We start from the raw sequence: 16,561 nt of genomic DNA on the forward strand, positions 1-16,561 counted from the left end.
AAGGTCCTGAGACCATGAGCTGCTAACTGTTTCAGCCATAATGATATTAGTTGTTTTAAAGATGAGGGGAAATATTAATATATAATGAGTTGTTTTAATTAAATATAACTATTTGCTGTGATACAGATGAGTGAAGTGTCCTATTTTAAGCTGTCTATAAGTTAAGCTAATAAAGCTGCTTTATGTATTTGTTAGTTAGTTTTTAAAAAAAAAAAATGATCCCAGCGGTGCCTCCATTTATGTAACGCCCTTTACCTGTAGTTTCACTTAAGGTAAAGGCCTGAGTTCTGTTACGGTGGATCTCTCCTTACTTTTTTGTGTCACTACTTTTTAACGCTTTAGTTAAATCAAATTTCCAAGTATGACCATTTCTGAACAATTAATAAATATCCCCTCATCAAGACAAATACCACAGTTTTAATGCCAAATGCTGTTAATTTATTTCTACTAACAAAGGTAAGGATATGGGAAAGTTATAAATAACAATAAATATATAAATGTGAAATATAAATGCTGTATGTTTAACAATGAATATATAAATTATGTATAGCTAATGTACAATCAGTTGCCAACTGACTAGATAGTATGAATAATACCAGGATATAAAAACAATCAATAAATACAATATAAAACCTGTGGCTTGACGAACTTGACCAGCAAGTGTAATAGATGTAAACACACTTCTGTAAAATATCTTTAGCACAGCGGAGTTAGAAGGTTTATTTTATAAATAACACAATATGATTAAGCAAGGTTAGGTTTAGAAGTACCACAGTATGATTAAATAAGTATACGTTTAGAAATATTAAAGTATGAATTGATAGGCTAAGTTTAGGTTTAGAAGAACTGCAGTATGATTAAATAAGTATACGTTTAGAAATATTAAAGTATGAATTGATAGGCTAAGTTTAGGTTTAGAAGAACTGCAGTATGATTAAATAGGTTTATGGTTAGAAATAGTGAAGTATGAATAGATAGCCTAAGTTTAGGTTTAGAAACACTAAAGTATGAGTAATAGTATAAATACTATATTAAACGACCCATAAGGTTGTCAATTCAATGCTAAACCCCTTAGCCTGGCTTAAGGCCAGACAACGGCAACCAATTTGAACATCACATAAGACAACAACAATGTGGGCCCACACATACACTCTCTCTTTTACACACACACACAATACCGCACGGTATCGAGGAGTTATCGTTGCAGGCCTGTGTCGTTGCTTTTGCTACCGGTGAGGCTACAAACAGACTCAGCGCTTCACTCAGCTGAGCCTGAAAACAAAAGGGTTACGATACCTCCAACAACGATAGCTCACGCCAGCAATGAGGCTCCACAGACCAGAGGCAGTGACAGTACAGCAGCGGGGAAAACATCCAATCAAGAGGGAGTGAGAGGCGAGACGTCCAGCGTTGCCAGAGGAGGTATAAGGCACACGTAGCCTAAACCGCTATCTGGTTTTCCTTCACCGTCGTCGGCGCACAGCAGACACTTAACGAACTTCGTTAACTGGCTAGCTTACTTAGCTTGCTAGCAAGGCCACTTATCTCACACACGACTATAGCCATTAACTGATGAGACTTTTGTCTGTACACTATTACAAGCAAACTCATTACACACAGTTCCCGAATAGACAACTGGCATACCAAAACAAAATAGCTTATTTACAAAATTATCTCTCACATCTGGATCCTTTCACCTGTAGTCAGCCTGACTAACGTTACTCCCAGCGCGTAGTATTATTTCAACGCTCGTGCACTCCTCAAAAAACCCGGGGACCCCTGTATGAACTGTGATTGGCTGTAAGGCAGTCTTAATGTTCTATGGGTTAGAGTGCCTACAAATAAACTCTTGAAAGTTCTCAACAACTATTATATTGAATGTAGTTTTACATATTTAAGTATTAGCATATTTATTAACTTATCTATTTATCTATTTAACTTTATATCCTAATATTTATTTTCCCTGTGGGTTACACCTAAATCTGACCATGGAGTTGACTTTGGCGGAAAGCTGAAGGTGATTGCTGATAGGCTGTCCCAATCAGTGGTGCCTGCACAATCCAATCACGTTTGAGAGGGAAACAACAAATTGAGGGTTTCCTTTTTTTAGTAACGGGTACTCACGGTTATGGATAGACATGTAGCGGAGTAAAGCGTAAAATATTTGCTCTCAAATGTACTTGAGTAAAGTCATGAGTACTCTCCAAAAATGATACTCGAGTAAAGTACAGATTCCTCAAAATTGTACTCAAGTACTGTACTCAAGTAAATGTACTCCGTTACTGTCCGGCTCTGCCCATAAGTATTTGCAGAGAAACTGCTTATAGGGTTTTGTTTTTGTTTTGGGGACAGGCCCACTTGGTTTGTTTCCAGTTTTTTAAGGTTTTTTTTTTTACATTGTACTGACGGAATGGCCAGCTAGCTGATTGTGAGGAGATTGTTGAATGCAACAAAAAAAATGTTATACACCTGAAAACGTGTACGATCGCTGACTGAACCTTTACCATATTAGTAGAGTGAACATTGACACAAGTGGATAAGTCACCACTTTGGTTTGTAGTTGGAACATAAGAACCTACCAATTAAGAAATCATTACAAATTACAAAAGTAACCTTGCCCTACTGAGTCACACAAAGGCATTCTTAATTTTGTACACTTTGGATACCTGGTGCTCATTTGGATATCTTGGGCTCACAGGGTGTGATCTTTGATTCAATAGTGTGTACTACTGTGCAGTATGAACATGATGAGGGCCTCAAACTCACCTGTGCATTCCTTTCCCAAGAACCCATATACGAAAATGCCTCTGATCCAGCCCTGAAGCTCTGTGTCCTTCTGAACATAATCATCAGACTTGTAGTAGTGTGTCAGTACTCCTTTGACATACCTGCAAACAATCACATGGCCTTATGTTAGAGCAGCAGCATAGTATGGGCCCATTGCCCAACCAAAGTGAAACAAGCTAGACCATTTTTCAAAATATCTGGTCAACAACCAAATGGCTTAGACCTACAGCCTGTAGACATTTATGTTTTCTTTCTATGTTAGTTTTGAAAACATCTTCAACTTTATTTGCGTCAGATTTCTAACAAGCGGTCCACGAATATATAAATAATTATCACTTGCTAATCAATTTCTAATCTTACCTGTAGATGATGTTCCACAGTTCTATGCCATCATCTCTGTAGTAGTAGTTGGGGACATCCTCCAGGCCTCTCTCAGAGATGTTCTCAGGCAGACAGAGGGAGCTGTAGGTCAGGGAGGAAGTTCCACGCTTCAGCAACTCGGACAATGACTTTCCGCCCATTCCTGAATACTGAGAGTCGTATCGTTAACAGAGACAAAACCGAGCACCATAAATCTGATGGAAATGCCCGCCAAAGTAAATCAACAAACAATGAAAAAGTTTAATTATCCATGAGGTCAAAGCGTCATTGTGCATGTTTTTAACAATTTTACGATATATATATATATATATGAAGTATAAGTATATATACACTTTTGATCCCGTTAGGGAAATTTGGTCTCTGCATTTATCCCAATCCGTGAATTAGTGAAACACACTCAGCACACAGTGTACACACAGTGAGGTGAAGCACACACTAATCCCGGCGCAGCGAGTTGCCTGCAACAACAGTGGCGCTCAGGGAGCAGTGAGGGGTTAGGTGCCTTGCTCAAGGGCACTTCAGCCGCTTCCTACTGGTCGGGGTTCGAACCGGCAACCCTCCAGTTCCAAGTCGAAGCGCTAACCAGTAGGCCACGGCTGCCCACTAGTATGTATATGTATGTATGTATGTGTGTGTGTGTGTATGTATGTGTGTGTGTGTGTATATATATATATATATATATATATGTGTATGTATATGTGTGTGTATATGTATATATATATATAGTTAGCTAGGTTCAGTGCCTGTTGCTGGTGTTTGTAAGGCAAGTTACTTGTTATAATACATTTGCTAGGGCAAATTAAAACTAAACTCAAGAATACTGTTATGATGACATGACTTCAACAGCAATCCCAACACAACATAACACTCTGTTGTTGACTGGCTGGTATATCATAGAGATGCTGTAAGAACAGACATGCTGAACTGAAAAAACAAAACAATTATGGGCCATTCCACAGAAAATTGATTTTTTGTCACATCCATAACACCAGTGAAATGCCTTGGCATTTGTATGATGTGAATGATAACATTATTTGTTTTGTGCATTTTTTCTCATTTACATTCTTCAGCCAAAAATAGCAAATGCTCAAATTTCATGTAATCATTCACATCATACCATACCATCACATTTTATTGGCGTTATGGATGTTACAAAAATGTAATTTTCCATGGAATTGCCCTATATTGGATTAAACGTAAGAACAGTATCGTTAATGCCTGTTGAACAATGCTGTATGTACATACCTTGGTAAGGACCCCATTTTCAGATATCAGCTGATTCCGGGCCAGGATGTTGATGTGAAGCGTGTACCGGATATGCGGAAAGATGAGCTGCAAGGGGGGGAGAAACCCATAAATGTACATATGAATATGTTCTACAATTACCGATAGTCTTTCAATGATTAGATTGTTTCCCATGATTCCCCACCCATTTTCCAGGTGTTATACCTTATAGAGCGGGTGTATGGAGGGTAAGTTCCGTAATGTTGCCATGGTGAACACCTCACATAGCAGGTGAGTTCTCAGCAGGTGGAAGTCGGACTCGTGCACGCTGAACTCCGCGGCCCGCACAAAGATCTTAGCCAGCAGCCAGTCATGCTTGGGGTCGGTGGGCAGGAAGATGGGGTTCTCAGGTCCAGGTGTTTGCCCTAACTGTGTAGGGGAGACATACATGTTAGTGGTGAAAGTATAAAGTTGGAAGCAACATTCTGATGAATGAATGCGACCCTAAAAATGTGCGTGCGCAGGGCTTCACGACACCAATCTTGCTCCAGCGGCGAGATCACAACACATGATTTGCACGATGTCTTCACAACACACCACATTATTGGCTCAATGTATTCACATGTTGTTGGGGTGTTCGTGAACAACTACAATTGGCGTTAACCCCATATTGGCGCATGCATTTCTATGGAGGATTTATTGAGTGCTGTGTCTCCTCATTAGAAAGTCTCTGATCATACTTTGAATAACAGCAGAACAGTCAAGTGGACAAAAGGAATGCATCAGAATGAAATCCTGCAAGATTGTCACGATGAATTGCAATTAGAAGTACAGTACGGTAATTCTCTCTACAAAAATGGTCTGTTATACATGGCACCAAATACTTGGGTACCAAATACAGTGGAGAGAGAGACGGTAAAGAAAAAAAGTATAAAAGACAGTCAGATGCTCAATTCTCGTCAGACGCTCAAGCACCTTATTCGTACGTGATCTACAGTATGTGCACCGCCATGACAACCAATACCGTTTTAAACTTTCGGTAACATTAACAGCTGTCGACAGCGAATGCTGTGGAAATGAGTAAAAATGAGTTCCATGGCTGGTTGTACAAACAACTCAAATAAGTTAAAGGATTTTTTTTTAAGGCAGGAGTGTTTTATACATGGAGTCGGAAGTTGTAAATAGTAAAGAGTATAGAGTCATTTGTACGTTATGAATCATGGGAAATGTGTCGGTTGATGAATATCATGGATAAGGAAGGTAAAATAAATGCAAACTGTTTACCTGTATGGCGATGGGCAGCATCAGACCCTGAGGGTTGCAGTAGAGCAGGACCAGGGGAGCGGTGTGATACTGCTGCCTGTCATGGACTACATTTCCCACAAGCCCATCCAACATCTTGTAGTCACACAGGAAGATGTTCCCTTTCTATAGGATTGCGAGGCAGATTAAAATGGGAAATATATTAATACATCCACCAATTCTCACTCTATTCTGTTAATCCTAATTCATTCTGAATATGTTGTAAATTGATTCACCAAAACAATCAAGAAGTGAACAATATTGTGTGTGATTAATTATATCTGAAATATAGAATTGAGTGTTTGTGACCAGTGTAATTTTTACAATTTTATGTGTTGGCCTTGGAGTGTCCTATAGGGATGTTTAAACACCCTTAAGATTTGTTTTAGTTACTGTGAATGTATAAACTCTTAGTAAGACCTTAAAGGAAAAAGATGCTATGTGCATGATTAGCTGATTACATGCAGTGCTAAAGCACTGAAGCCTTTAGAGGTCCTGACTGTAACCTGCTGACAAACGCATACCATCCATCATCTCCTGCTCCAAGCTTCTACATTTCACAAGTCTTGCAAATATCTTTAATATTTTGCTTGTTGATACAGTATATAATCTACCTCAATCTCATGCTCCAGGTTGCTCCCATTCAGAGAGTCTTTGACCATCTCCTCTGTGACGAGGAAGTTCTCGGGCAGTTTTGAGCAGCACTGGATCATCATGGGGTTAAGACCATTCAGCAGCTGGTAGCCAAAGAATTTATCCTCTTTCCAGTGATTCAGGACGTATTCTGCAAGACATGCTGTGTCAGAAAAAAAAACCACTACAGTGCTTTTGATGTGCAAAAAAAGCAACTCAGCTGCCCTTCATGTTATGGCGAGTACCGTAGGTTTGGCTAGATGAAAAGGATTCTGACATCATTTTTTCCAACTTGCTCAAGCTTCTCCACGATTTGGTACAATGGACATACTTCTTTAACCCCAATGCACATAATCTACAGAGGGAACAATGGCAATGGAACAGTTTGCAATGGCAGGGTAAAATATAAATATTTTGTGACTTCTAGATTCACCAAAACACCCAAAACTACATTAGATACTTTTATTTAACTTTAAAGGTAGTTATGCTGCATTCTAGACAACTTGGATGTCTGAGGTCAAACTCCAGTTGGGGCAGATCGACTTACCCCCGAGTTCAGAAATGATAACTGGTGATAAGTGGTGTTCTATTGTACTTTTCCCCAGTAGGAGGTCAGAATGTTTGACCTCCAACTGCTCCAAGTTTGTCTGGAATGAAATTGGGAGAATCCAACTACTGTGTGTGGTTCTAGGAATCTTGCTACTCTCTGCTTTCTGTGGTGGTGCAATGCGTAGCATGACAGTACATCAAAGTAGGCGTTTGTGCTTCTTCTCACGTTCTCTCACAAAGCTTTTACAGTAAATAGGTGATCACTGCGAGACTTCTGCATTCTAAGCTATAGCCTACTCTTTCTTGAAATAAATGTCGTAGGCTACTATTGATGGCAATCTTGACAGGGACAACAAGGAGGCGGACATTGTGCCCATTGTGCTACCCTATCCCACCCATAGTGTTATATTTATTTATAAATGTATTGTAATTACACTTATAAATTGCCATTTTCTACTGCTCTTGCGCGTGATTTGGGAAAAGACTGTAAAAGTCCTGGCAGAAAGCGATGCATAAGGATGTAGTCTAACGACGCCCAGTTCCAGGAATGCACTAATATTTTGTTGGGTTCCAATTTGCAACAATTATTACTTAACACCAAGTTGTAAACACTTCAGAAAAATTAAATAAAAAACTTTGGACATACAAAAAACTTTTTAAAAACTTTTTTTAGGAGGATGGTTTCTTACTCAGTGGCTGCAGTGGAGAAAAAGTCAACAAATTTTTTGAATGAGAACTGGACCTCTGCAGGAAGTTTGCAGAATGAATCAGCGTCGACTGTCTGAGGCAAACCTTCAGCGTATACACGCCATCTGTGGACACACAACAGAGACACGTCATAAACTGGATACTTCTGTAATTACAATACCCAATATTAGTGCACAAGTGAATGTACATGTGCACTAAAATTAGGTATTGTAAGTACAGAAGTATGCAATTTAAAACATATGTCACAGCGACTTAAACCGGACAGAAAGCTATTGTGGATTTTAACATTTCAACACAGAAACATTCATCACACACACACACCTTCATGCACGGACATAGCTATTCATGCACACACACATGCCCCTCCTCCACCCCCATTGTAATCGGTCCCCTTTAGCGTATTGTCTTGTCAAATACTGTCTCTATTTGTTTCATGTTGTTTGTGTTCACATGCTCTATCTAGAATTTCAATAATCTCAAATAGTCTTTTTGTATAGTTGGGTTTTGTAAGGTTTGTTGGGTCTTGTTAATATGTTTGGAAAAAACTCAATAAAAAAAAGAAGAAAAAAAAAGAAAGCTATTGTGGATAACAACAACAGCTCTTCTGGATGATAACAGTTGTGTCCATTTTTAAAGGATGTCAAGTGTTTCTGCAATGCAATGTCTGTTTCTGTCACGGTCCGGCCCAGAAACACCACTCCCTAGTCTGTGACCCGTCATACCTGGGAGGGGTTCAACCTCATTAGTCTCGGCCGTGTCAGGAGGAAAATACCAAAGTATCTTGCACCACCAAGGATTAAATTATTCTTGGTTTATGCCTAATCAAGGATTTGTAGATTTAGGTTTTAATTTAATTTGAGCTATGTTGCACCACTTCATTTTAAGCTTGGTTTAACAAATCCATGATTAAAACCTTAACCTGTGATTAAAACCTTGACCGGTGGGTTGCATCAACCAAGCTTTAAATGTAAACCTGATTAACTTTAAACTTCATTAATGGAAAAACCTTGATTTAATCCAGGTTAAAACTTAACCCATGTTGGTGCAACCTACCCTTTGGCAGATTATTGTGGCTTTCAGAGCGGATTCTTGCAAATGGTCCTGCTCCTGTTGGAGTAACTGTTTTTTCTGGCCAAAGGCTACAGGTACCTGTGTATTTATCTGCCTAACGATACACAGACCTCTCTGCCTCTCTTGTCTTTGGCGGTCTGACTGGACCCTGCCTGTACCTCCGCTGTGGTTTTTGACATTTTTTGAGTTGCCTATTTGTCTTTTCTGTTACCTAATGATTCTCCCTGATCTGCAGAGTTTGTGTTTGTCTACATTTAATCTACTCTCTGTCTCCGAGTCTTCTTTTGGGTCCGCAGTCTATACCTGGCCTCACCGGCCTTGACCGTTTCCAATTCTAATAGAGACATGAGCTCTGTGAGTGTTCTGTACTCAGGAAAACAGAGAACAATCACAGCCCTTTCCCTTCACTAAATAGATTTCACCATTTAAAGAACAGTGTGCAAAGTATATGTTGGTTTAGCACTTCAGAGAGCAAGCCTTTTCCATTTATTAAAGAGATCTCTCAATAGACTGACCTGAAGTTGTTGTGAGCCTCATCCAGTTGTCTCTGCCTCTGTTTATAGGCTATCGGGTGAGTATCCTGGAATGGCAATTTCCCTTGAAGGTCAAAGACACAGAGATGATTTTAGAATGCTGGTTTTTACTGGTTATGAAAGGACACATAATTTCAGTCACGTCGCTAGGTCTGCTTTTCGGTTTTTCAGTTCAAGGTCTCTATGTGTGAATGACTAGCTTATTCACTGATTACTGGACACATTGAGTTATTGAGTGGCACCCATAACATTCTGGAAAGTCCTAAAATTGAGCCAGAAATGTGTTTGCGAGTCGCTTTCTCAAGGTAGAATGCAGTAAAATGATGGTGATGAAAAAAAAGTGTTCTGTGCCAGGTAGAATTTTAACCCTTGTATGGTGTTCATAACATGTTATAAAATATTATTTTTGTTACACAGCACATGTTCCCAGGTCTGGTGGATAAGAATGTATGTAAAAATACTTAACATATGTTTACTTTACCTCAATTACCAATGATGGTCCGTATGGTCCGTATTTGCCATTTATATATGGTAATAATCACATTTATTATCATATGATCATTTTTGTTTTTTGTGAGACAATTAGAAAATTCCATTATAAAAAGGTGAAAAAATAGAAAAGAAGATTTTTGATAATTATGGGTGACTATTTTGTAGAACTTAATTAGAACAGGTGAAAGTGATTTAAATGTAACAATTATGTGACTTTGTGTGGGAATAGCAGGACTGGTGCAGAAAGAGAACACTTCCGCACACAGACACACACACACCAGGCCCAGTTAGGATGAGGACACAGTTAAGATAGCACCTACAATTATTACACTTGCAGACCTGACCTCATATGTAATATGTGTGTTGGGGGGGGGGGGGATGTACCTTACAAGGGTTAAGCACATCATCTTAAATGGAACATTCAGCAGTGATTCAGCACTATATTCTATAGTGTAACAAAATACCATAACATGGCAATAAAGAATAAACATGGGTCTTACCTGAAGCAGGTCTTAAATACAGCCCTGCCTTGGAGCTAAGCCAGCGGTAACACGGGAACATAAGTTCTTCACCCTCTGGTGCCTTAACAGAGATCTTGTCACAGAACCACTGGTCTTCAAAGAGCCTGACGTCAGAGTGCACTTCCACCATGACAAGGTCCCCCAGTGAAGCAGTGCAATGGATATGACATGGAGTCATCTGCATGATTAGACATATTAGAACATACTTCCCCCATCCTAGCATCTTTACACTGGCTACCTGTTAAAAGTCACATTGACTTAAAAATATTACTTCTAATATACAAAGCCATAAATGGCCAGACACCTGAATATATTAAAGATCTCCTAGTCCCATACAACCCACCTAGACCGCTACGATCACAGAATATTGGACTTCTTGTAATCCCAAGAATCTCAAAAACTTCAACCACCTCAGGGATTTTTGCTGTGTCCTCCTGTGACTGGCACCCCAGTCATGCGTGCGACGGTGGTCACTGACCATACCTGTGCTAGTGTTGACTACCCTTCACCATGCCTTATGCTGCTATAGCATAGTGCGGTCATGGACTTTTCATGTGCCACACCATACAACCCCTCCTCTCCCCTCTCTGCCCTTCTCTCTCTGCCTATTCTCAACTGTATAGCGTTCTGGCCGCAAACAGTTTGTCCAACGACCCACATGCTGTCACAGTAAGCTGGGGAGAGCTGAGCCGAAACACAATGCAAGGCACCAAAACCTTGGAATTTACAAGATTCTTTATTCTGTACTTGGACAAACCGTGTGTAACACAACACAATAAGACTAATAACCGACAAAGACTGAGAGGAGACAGAGGGTTTACATACACAGGGGTAACAGGGCACAGGTGGACAATGATCAAGGTAAAACAAGACAGGTGGAAACCATAATTAAACTAAATAAAACAGACTAATTAACAGAAAGACAGAGGACTGGACGAGACCAACAAGACAATAACGGGGAACAGGTGTGGAAACAGAAACGGAGGGAAAACTAACAAGACAGGAAGCACAGACCAAATAAGGAGATGGGGCGGAGACAAAGACAGGTGACAGGCAGGTACCACAAGAGAGAAATGGCCCAACATGTTACGGGAAGATTTAAAAAGAGAGACTGGCACTCTTGCACTGTAGTAACATTTGTATGGTATAGGTACCGTTGCATAAAAAATGGTTGTCATTCACAAGACTACTTTTACTTTTATACTTTAAGTACATTTCTAAGCCTATACGTTGTTACTTTTACTTGAGTAAAGAAGTTAAATCAGTACTTCTACTTTTACCAGAGTATTTTTTAACACAAATATTTATACTTCTACTTGAGGACGGGATGTGAGTACTTTTGCCATCTCTGGGTGGCAGTAGTTGGTCGACTCCATGCAACACAGATGTGAAGCAATTTTCAGAAATAATAGTAATGCAACTAGATATTAGTGCAGTGATTCGAAGTAAAGGAAAATCTTGAGACATTTTTCAGTTCATGCAGTAAATGTTTGAGTTTGTAAAGAAAAATGCAAACACTGCTATTTTTTTGAACAGCCTAACATTCCTTTTTCTTCACTTTCTGTAAAGGTATAACACAAACTTGATCAATTTTGGTCATGTTTTGATTTGAAATTGAATGTGCAGTGTTCCCAATGCATTGATATTATGGAAATAACAGCTATTCTAAGGACACACACACACACGCACACGCACACACACATACATACATACCGGTACATGCATACATATATTCTTCTATATTATTCTTTCTACTATATTATTCTATACTACTATTATAATGTCACTGCTACTACATTGCACATATCTGTACATGTTGTTCATACAAGTGTTCATAATACATTTATTCTGCTCTTATAATGCTAATACACTGCACATATTTATATTTCATTCATATTACTTTAAACTACATACACTGCCTACACTGAACTATATTTATTGACCTGTCTATACATTGTATATCACATTGCACTTTTTTGCTTTTTTGCCCTTCTGGTTAGACACAAACTGCATTTAATTGTCTTTGTACTTGTACTCTGCAAAATGACAATAACATTGAATCTAATCTAATCTAATCTAAAAAGCATCAAATGTTTTTATTACGGCATATACAATTCATTGCACAAATAGACTCACCTTGTTGGAATGAAGAGTACTACCATGCACTTTAACTTTCTCACTCGCTCCTTCAGTTCCGTGGAGTAGAACATAGATGCTGTAGATGGTTTTGGCAAAAAGCCGGTCACCAGTATACAGGCTCAGTGTGTAGGTCAACATTTTTATTTTATTCCTGAAATACATTTTGTTAATTTTCTGATACGATCACCTAAGAAAAGGTAATGTATGAATACATCCAAACATAAACAAAATAGAACATTGTGAAAAAGAGAGGGAGATATTTCACTGATACTTAACAGTTACAAAACAATATAACTGAAAATGACTTACCTTTATGGACCAAATGAGAAGATAGATCCTCTTCTGTGTGAGCTGAAGAAACAAGTGACTGTGGTCAAGCAGTGAAACCTCAGGAGTGAAATGCTTTACTTTCTATTACATTTTATACTGCTGACCCTGGCTGGTAAGCATGTGGGAGTTTGAGTGTCATGGAATACTATTGTTTACAACCCTGGTTCTGAAGAACAGTATATTGGCAAATTATTGAGAAAATGATTGTCCACGTTATCATGAGGTTATTAAAAAACAAATGCAATTTTTTTTTTTTTTTATTGACACAGTGGGTCAATGAGTAACCAAACTGATAACCACTTTCATTGACCTCTGTGCCATTCATCCCTAACCTTGTCATTCATACACTTGAGTTAAACAATTGATTTTTGCCTTTCTCTAATTCCTTCAGCCATTCTCCGAGTCTGGTGATACCACTTTTAGCTCCAGCCTAGCATAGATCATTAAATTGGATTAGACCATTAGCATCTAGCTAGCATCACGTTTAAAAGTGACTAAGATTTCCGGCAATTTTCCTATTTAAAACTTGTCTCCTCTCAAGTTAGAAAGAGTAATAAGACCAATGGAAAATGAAACGTGGTGATTTTCTAGGCTGATTTGACATGGAACTATACTCTCATGCAGACATAATAATCCAGTCACTAGCCAATTCTTCTGCTGCAGCTAAACCTTGTTGCTGGAAGTTAGCCTATACGGGACTATTTTCAGGTGCTGCATTATATCATTGTGCCGATGTGCCCATGTTCCTTGATTATTACGCTGGAATACTAGAAAATCGCCACGTTTCAATTTCAAACTTCAATCACGCCAATCACACAGTGTATCGAGTCAGTGTACGGGCTTAACATAATGACGGCTAGTGGGGGGCCTTAAAGGAACCATAAGATTGTGGGAAAAACTGGTACTGCAATCACTTTACTCAGTCAAATTACTGTAGACTGGTTTATCCCCTTCCCCCTCGCCCCTGACTCGAGATTGCCAACCCAGATGCCGAAACACTACTGACTTTGTGATTAGTAGATAGGTGGAGGGTGGCGCATCAGGCCAAAACACAACATGACATGACAAAACACAACATCAGTTGAGGGCTGCAACTTCACTTTTTAAATGACAATATCCTGGCCAGACTACTGTTGTCAGTGATATAAGTATTTTAAATGAACATGATTTCTTAATGTCTAGTGACATTTCAGGGCCATTTTATGATTAATTGAAATACATTTCTTACATATGGTTCCTTTAAGCACATAAATAGGTCATTTTGCGCAAATTCTTTTAAAAGCGGCAAATTTGGCACAGATGTAGCTCAAGTTATACTGAAAGGATTTAGCTAGGGCACCGGAGCCAGCGACCCTCAGGGCCAAGATGGCGGCCAAATCCAATATGGCCGCTACCCGAAAAGGGTTCCATAATTTTTTTTTTGTATACATTTTTTGGCCATTTATGCCTTTAATTTACAGGACCATATAGAATGACAGGAAGCCAGTGGGAGAGAGAGTCAGGGTGGGATCCGGAAAGGACCACGGGGCGGGAATCGAACCCCGGTCGCCGGCGTATGGTGCAGGTGCCCCAGCCAGCCGCGCCACGGCTGGGGCTGGGTTCTATAACTTTTGAACCACATAAGGTACAAATACAAACTTGATGTCTTTTTCATCTTAATTGATCATGGGAAACACATAGGAATGTTTATATTTATGACCCAGTATATCTGGACCACTTAATCCTCCAATTCCAATATGGCCACTGTCCAAAAAAGCAGCTTTGACTGTAGACTGCCAGCATCCTCTTCTATGCAGTGGTATGCTGGGGTAGCCTGACTAGTCACACCCACATTAAAATGTAGGGTCTGGGCACTCACCATTGGCAGTGCTCAGTCCGAGGGTCGGGATAATCGGTTGTCTTTCACATTCCCTCTGCACGCAATAGGACAGCGGCAGCGCTATGAGTCCCATGTGTTTTTTCCACCAGCGGAGCTAGTTGGCTAGTTCAAACTTTTGCCAACTCAAGCTCAACTCGTGTCACGATGTTCACAAACAGCAACATCCATCGTCTTTGTTTTCAAGTATCAGGGAATTCAAGCCAAACCGTTGCAACTCGCTGCCATCAATCATTACGTTAAGCCCGCCTAACGTCTCTATACACAATTTGATTGGCCTGATAGAAGTTTCATTTTTCCAGCTCACAAGCCAATGGAGAGTTGCTAGACTAGCCCTGCCGCTAGGGTGCGTCTAGATTTCTAGGCTAATGCTGGGGAGGAAGCACAAGAAAGAAGGATGCGGGGCGAATTGACAGGCTGGTAAGGAAAGCTGGCTCTGTAGTGGGAGCTGAACTGCATCACTTCACTATCTGACAAAAGGACCCTGAACAGACTGATCAACATCTTGGACAATGAGTGTCATCTACTCCACAACATTATTGTTAACCAGAAGAGCCTGATCAGCTGGAGACTTTGCTCACTGCCTTGCACAACAGACAGACTAAGGAAGTCATTCGTCCCCAGGGCCATTGAACTGTTCAATGCTTCACTTAAAGGAAGAGGAGAAATAGACTTCTCCGCATAGTCTGTCTGCCTCTTCACCACCTCCATGTCTTGCTTGAACTGCCTGTCCACTAGCCACTTTTTACCACTGTCTTCTGCCTCACTGTTTGCGTGCTATATTAGCACATATGCACAACCCCTCCCTCCATGCCACAGCCGAAATGTGACCACACTTATACCTTCCTTAATATAGTTATATAGATATATAGACTTATTCTTGCACTGTTGCACTGTTTGACTTACTCATTTGCACCATCACCATGACACTCATTCACACAGAGCACCTTACCTTACCTTATGCACACAGAATCACAGGCTCAGTCCCTGCCTCAGTCATTGCAAGCGCATCCTGTTTGATTAATCACCCACTATGTGGATGCTGTTTTTTTTAGAATTGTGTTATTTAGTTTAATTTGTATTTTAGTATATTTAGTATTTAGTATATATTTATCTTCTACTGTCCTTATTGCTTACTTGTGTTTTTATATTATATGCTTTTAATTACTTTCTGCTGTTAGTGAATATGTGTGTGTGTTGTCTGTATGCTACTGTGACCTTGAATTTTCCCTGGGGATCAATAAAGTATCTATCTATCTATCTATCTATCTATCTATCTATCTATCTATCTAAACGTTGCTTGGAGTCAAATTGACCCCAAGGATAACATGAGGGTTAATAAACAAGTTGTGTGTGTGTGTGCGTGTGTGTGTGTGTGTGTGTGTGTGTATGTGTGTGTGTGTGTGTGTGTGTGTGTGTGCGCGTGTGCGCGGTGTCCTTTAAAAGACTCCTGTCATGCAAAGTACTTATTAACAGTTTACAATATACCTCGGAATCTCAGTATCTAAAATGCACCACACACACATTAGGCATGCAATAAATCCTTCTCATGGAGAATAAAGAATGTCCAACAGGAAGAGGTCCAACATTTGATGGTAGGCCCCAAAAGAGGTGGGAACAATGCCCTTGTAAATAGGCACAGTGCAATTTCAGGCAAAAACTTTAGGATCAATCTGCACATGCTATTGGTTATTGAAGATTCACACCATTGAACAGCACCTAAATGACATCAGGCAATCAACATACACAGTCATTAGTTGCCAAGAATCAGAACGCCGAGACACTCTGACATTTAGGGGAACTTCTTTGTTCACTATTTTTCCTTCATCATTAAGTCTATAATATTTATATTTCATCCATTAGTGTTCTTCTCTACAAATGTCTAATTGCCCCAGAATTTCAAAAAGATTTCAGGTGTACTCTTTCAGGAAAGCCCTTCATTTTATTGTCAAATGTATGCTTGGAGTTTTTCTTGTGTGTTTAACAACACACATTTTCACCATGTGAATGTGACT

General features: G+C 39.6%; 3 protein-coding genes across 3 annotated transcripts in view; 2 read left to right on the plus strand and 1 right to left on the minus strand.

Annotated features, from left to right (window-relative positions):
* The window catches only part of LOC125298155 (histone H3-like), a 781,614-nt gene that overhangs the window by 744,479 nt on the left and 20,574 nt on the right, over positions 1-16,561 (plus strand). The window lies entirely within an intron of this gene.
* Positions 1-16,561, plus strand: part of LOC125298123 (polyunsaturated fatty acid lipoxygenase ALOX15B-like) — a 38,876-nt gene that overhangs the window by 9,707 nt on the left and 12,608 nt on the right. The window lies entirely within an intron of this gene.
* LOC125298136 (polyunsaturated fatty acid lipoxygenase ALOX15B-like) lies at positions 3,203-10,932 on the minus strand. Its single transcript, XM_048248840.1, has 10 exons — positions 10,860-10,932; positions 10,181-10,379; positions 9,171-9,252; positions 7,566-7,688; positions 6,573-6,682; positions 6,309-6,478; positions 5,677-5,820; positions 4,618-4,821; positions 4,414-4,500; positions 3,203-3,310 (listed from the first exon to the last, which is right to left on the minus strand). The coding sequence occupies exons 2-10, from the start codon at positions 10,377-10,379 to the stop codon at positions 3,278-3,280; spliced, it is 1,152 nt and encodes a 383-aa protein (XP_048104797.1). The 5' UTR covers positions 10,860-10,932; the 3' UTR covers positions 3,203-3,277.

This window comes from Alosa alosa, chromosome 7 (assembly GCF_017589495.1).
Source record: "Alosa alosa isolate M-15738 ecotype Scorff River chromosome 7, AALO_Geno_1.1, whole genome shotgun sequence".
Classification (NCBI taxonomy): Eukaryota; Metazoa; Chordata; class Actinopteri; order Clupeiformes; family Clupeidae; genus Alosa; species Alosa alosa.

Coding starts and splice junctions, on each gene's coding strand:
- LOC125298136 (XM_048248840.1), bottom strand. CDS start 10,379: ATGACTCCATGTCATATCCATTGCACTGCTTCACTGGGGGACCTTGTC. Junction 5,821..6,308: donor ACCTGGAGCATGAGATTGAG/GTAGATTATATA, acceptor GCAATCCTATAG/AAAGGGAACATCTTCCTGTG. Junction 4,501..4,617: donor CCATACACCCGCTCTATAAG/GTATAACACCTG, acceptor CCCCCCTTGCAG/CTCATCTTTCCGCATATCCG.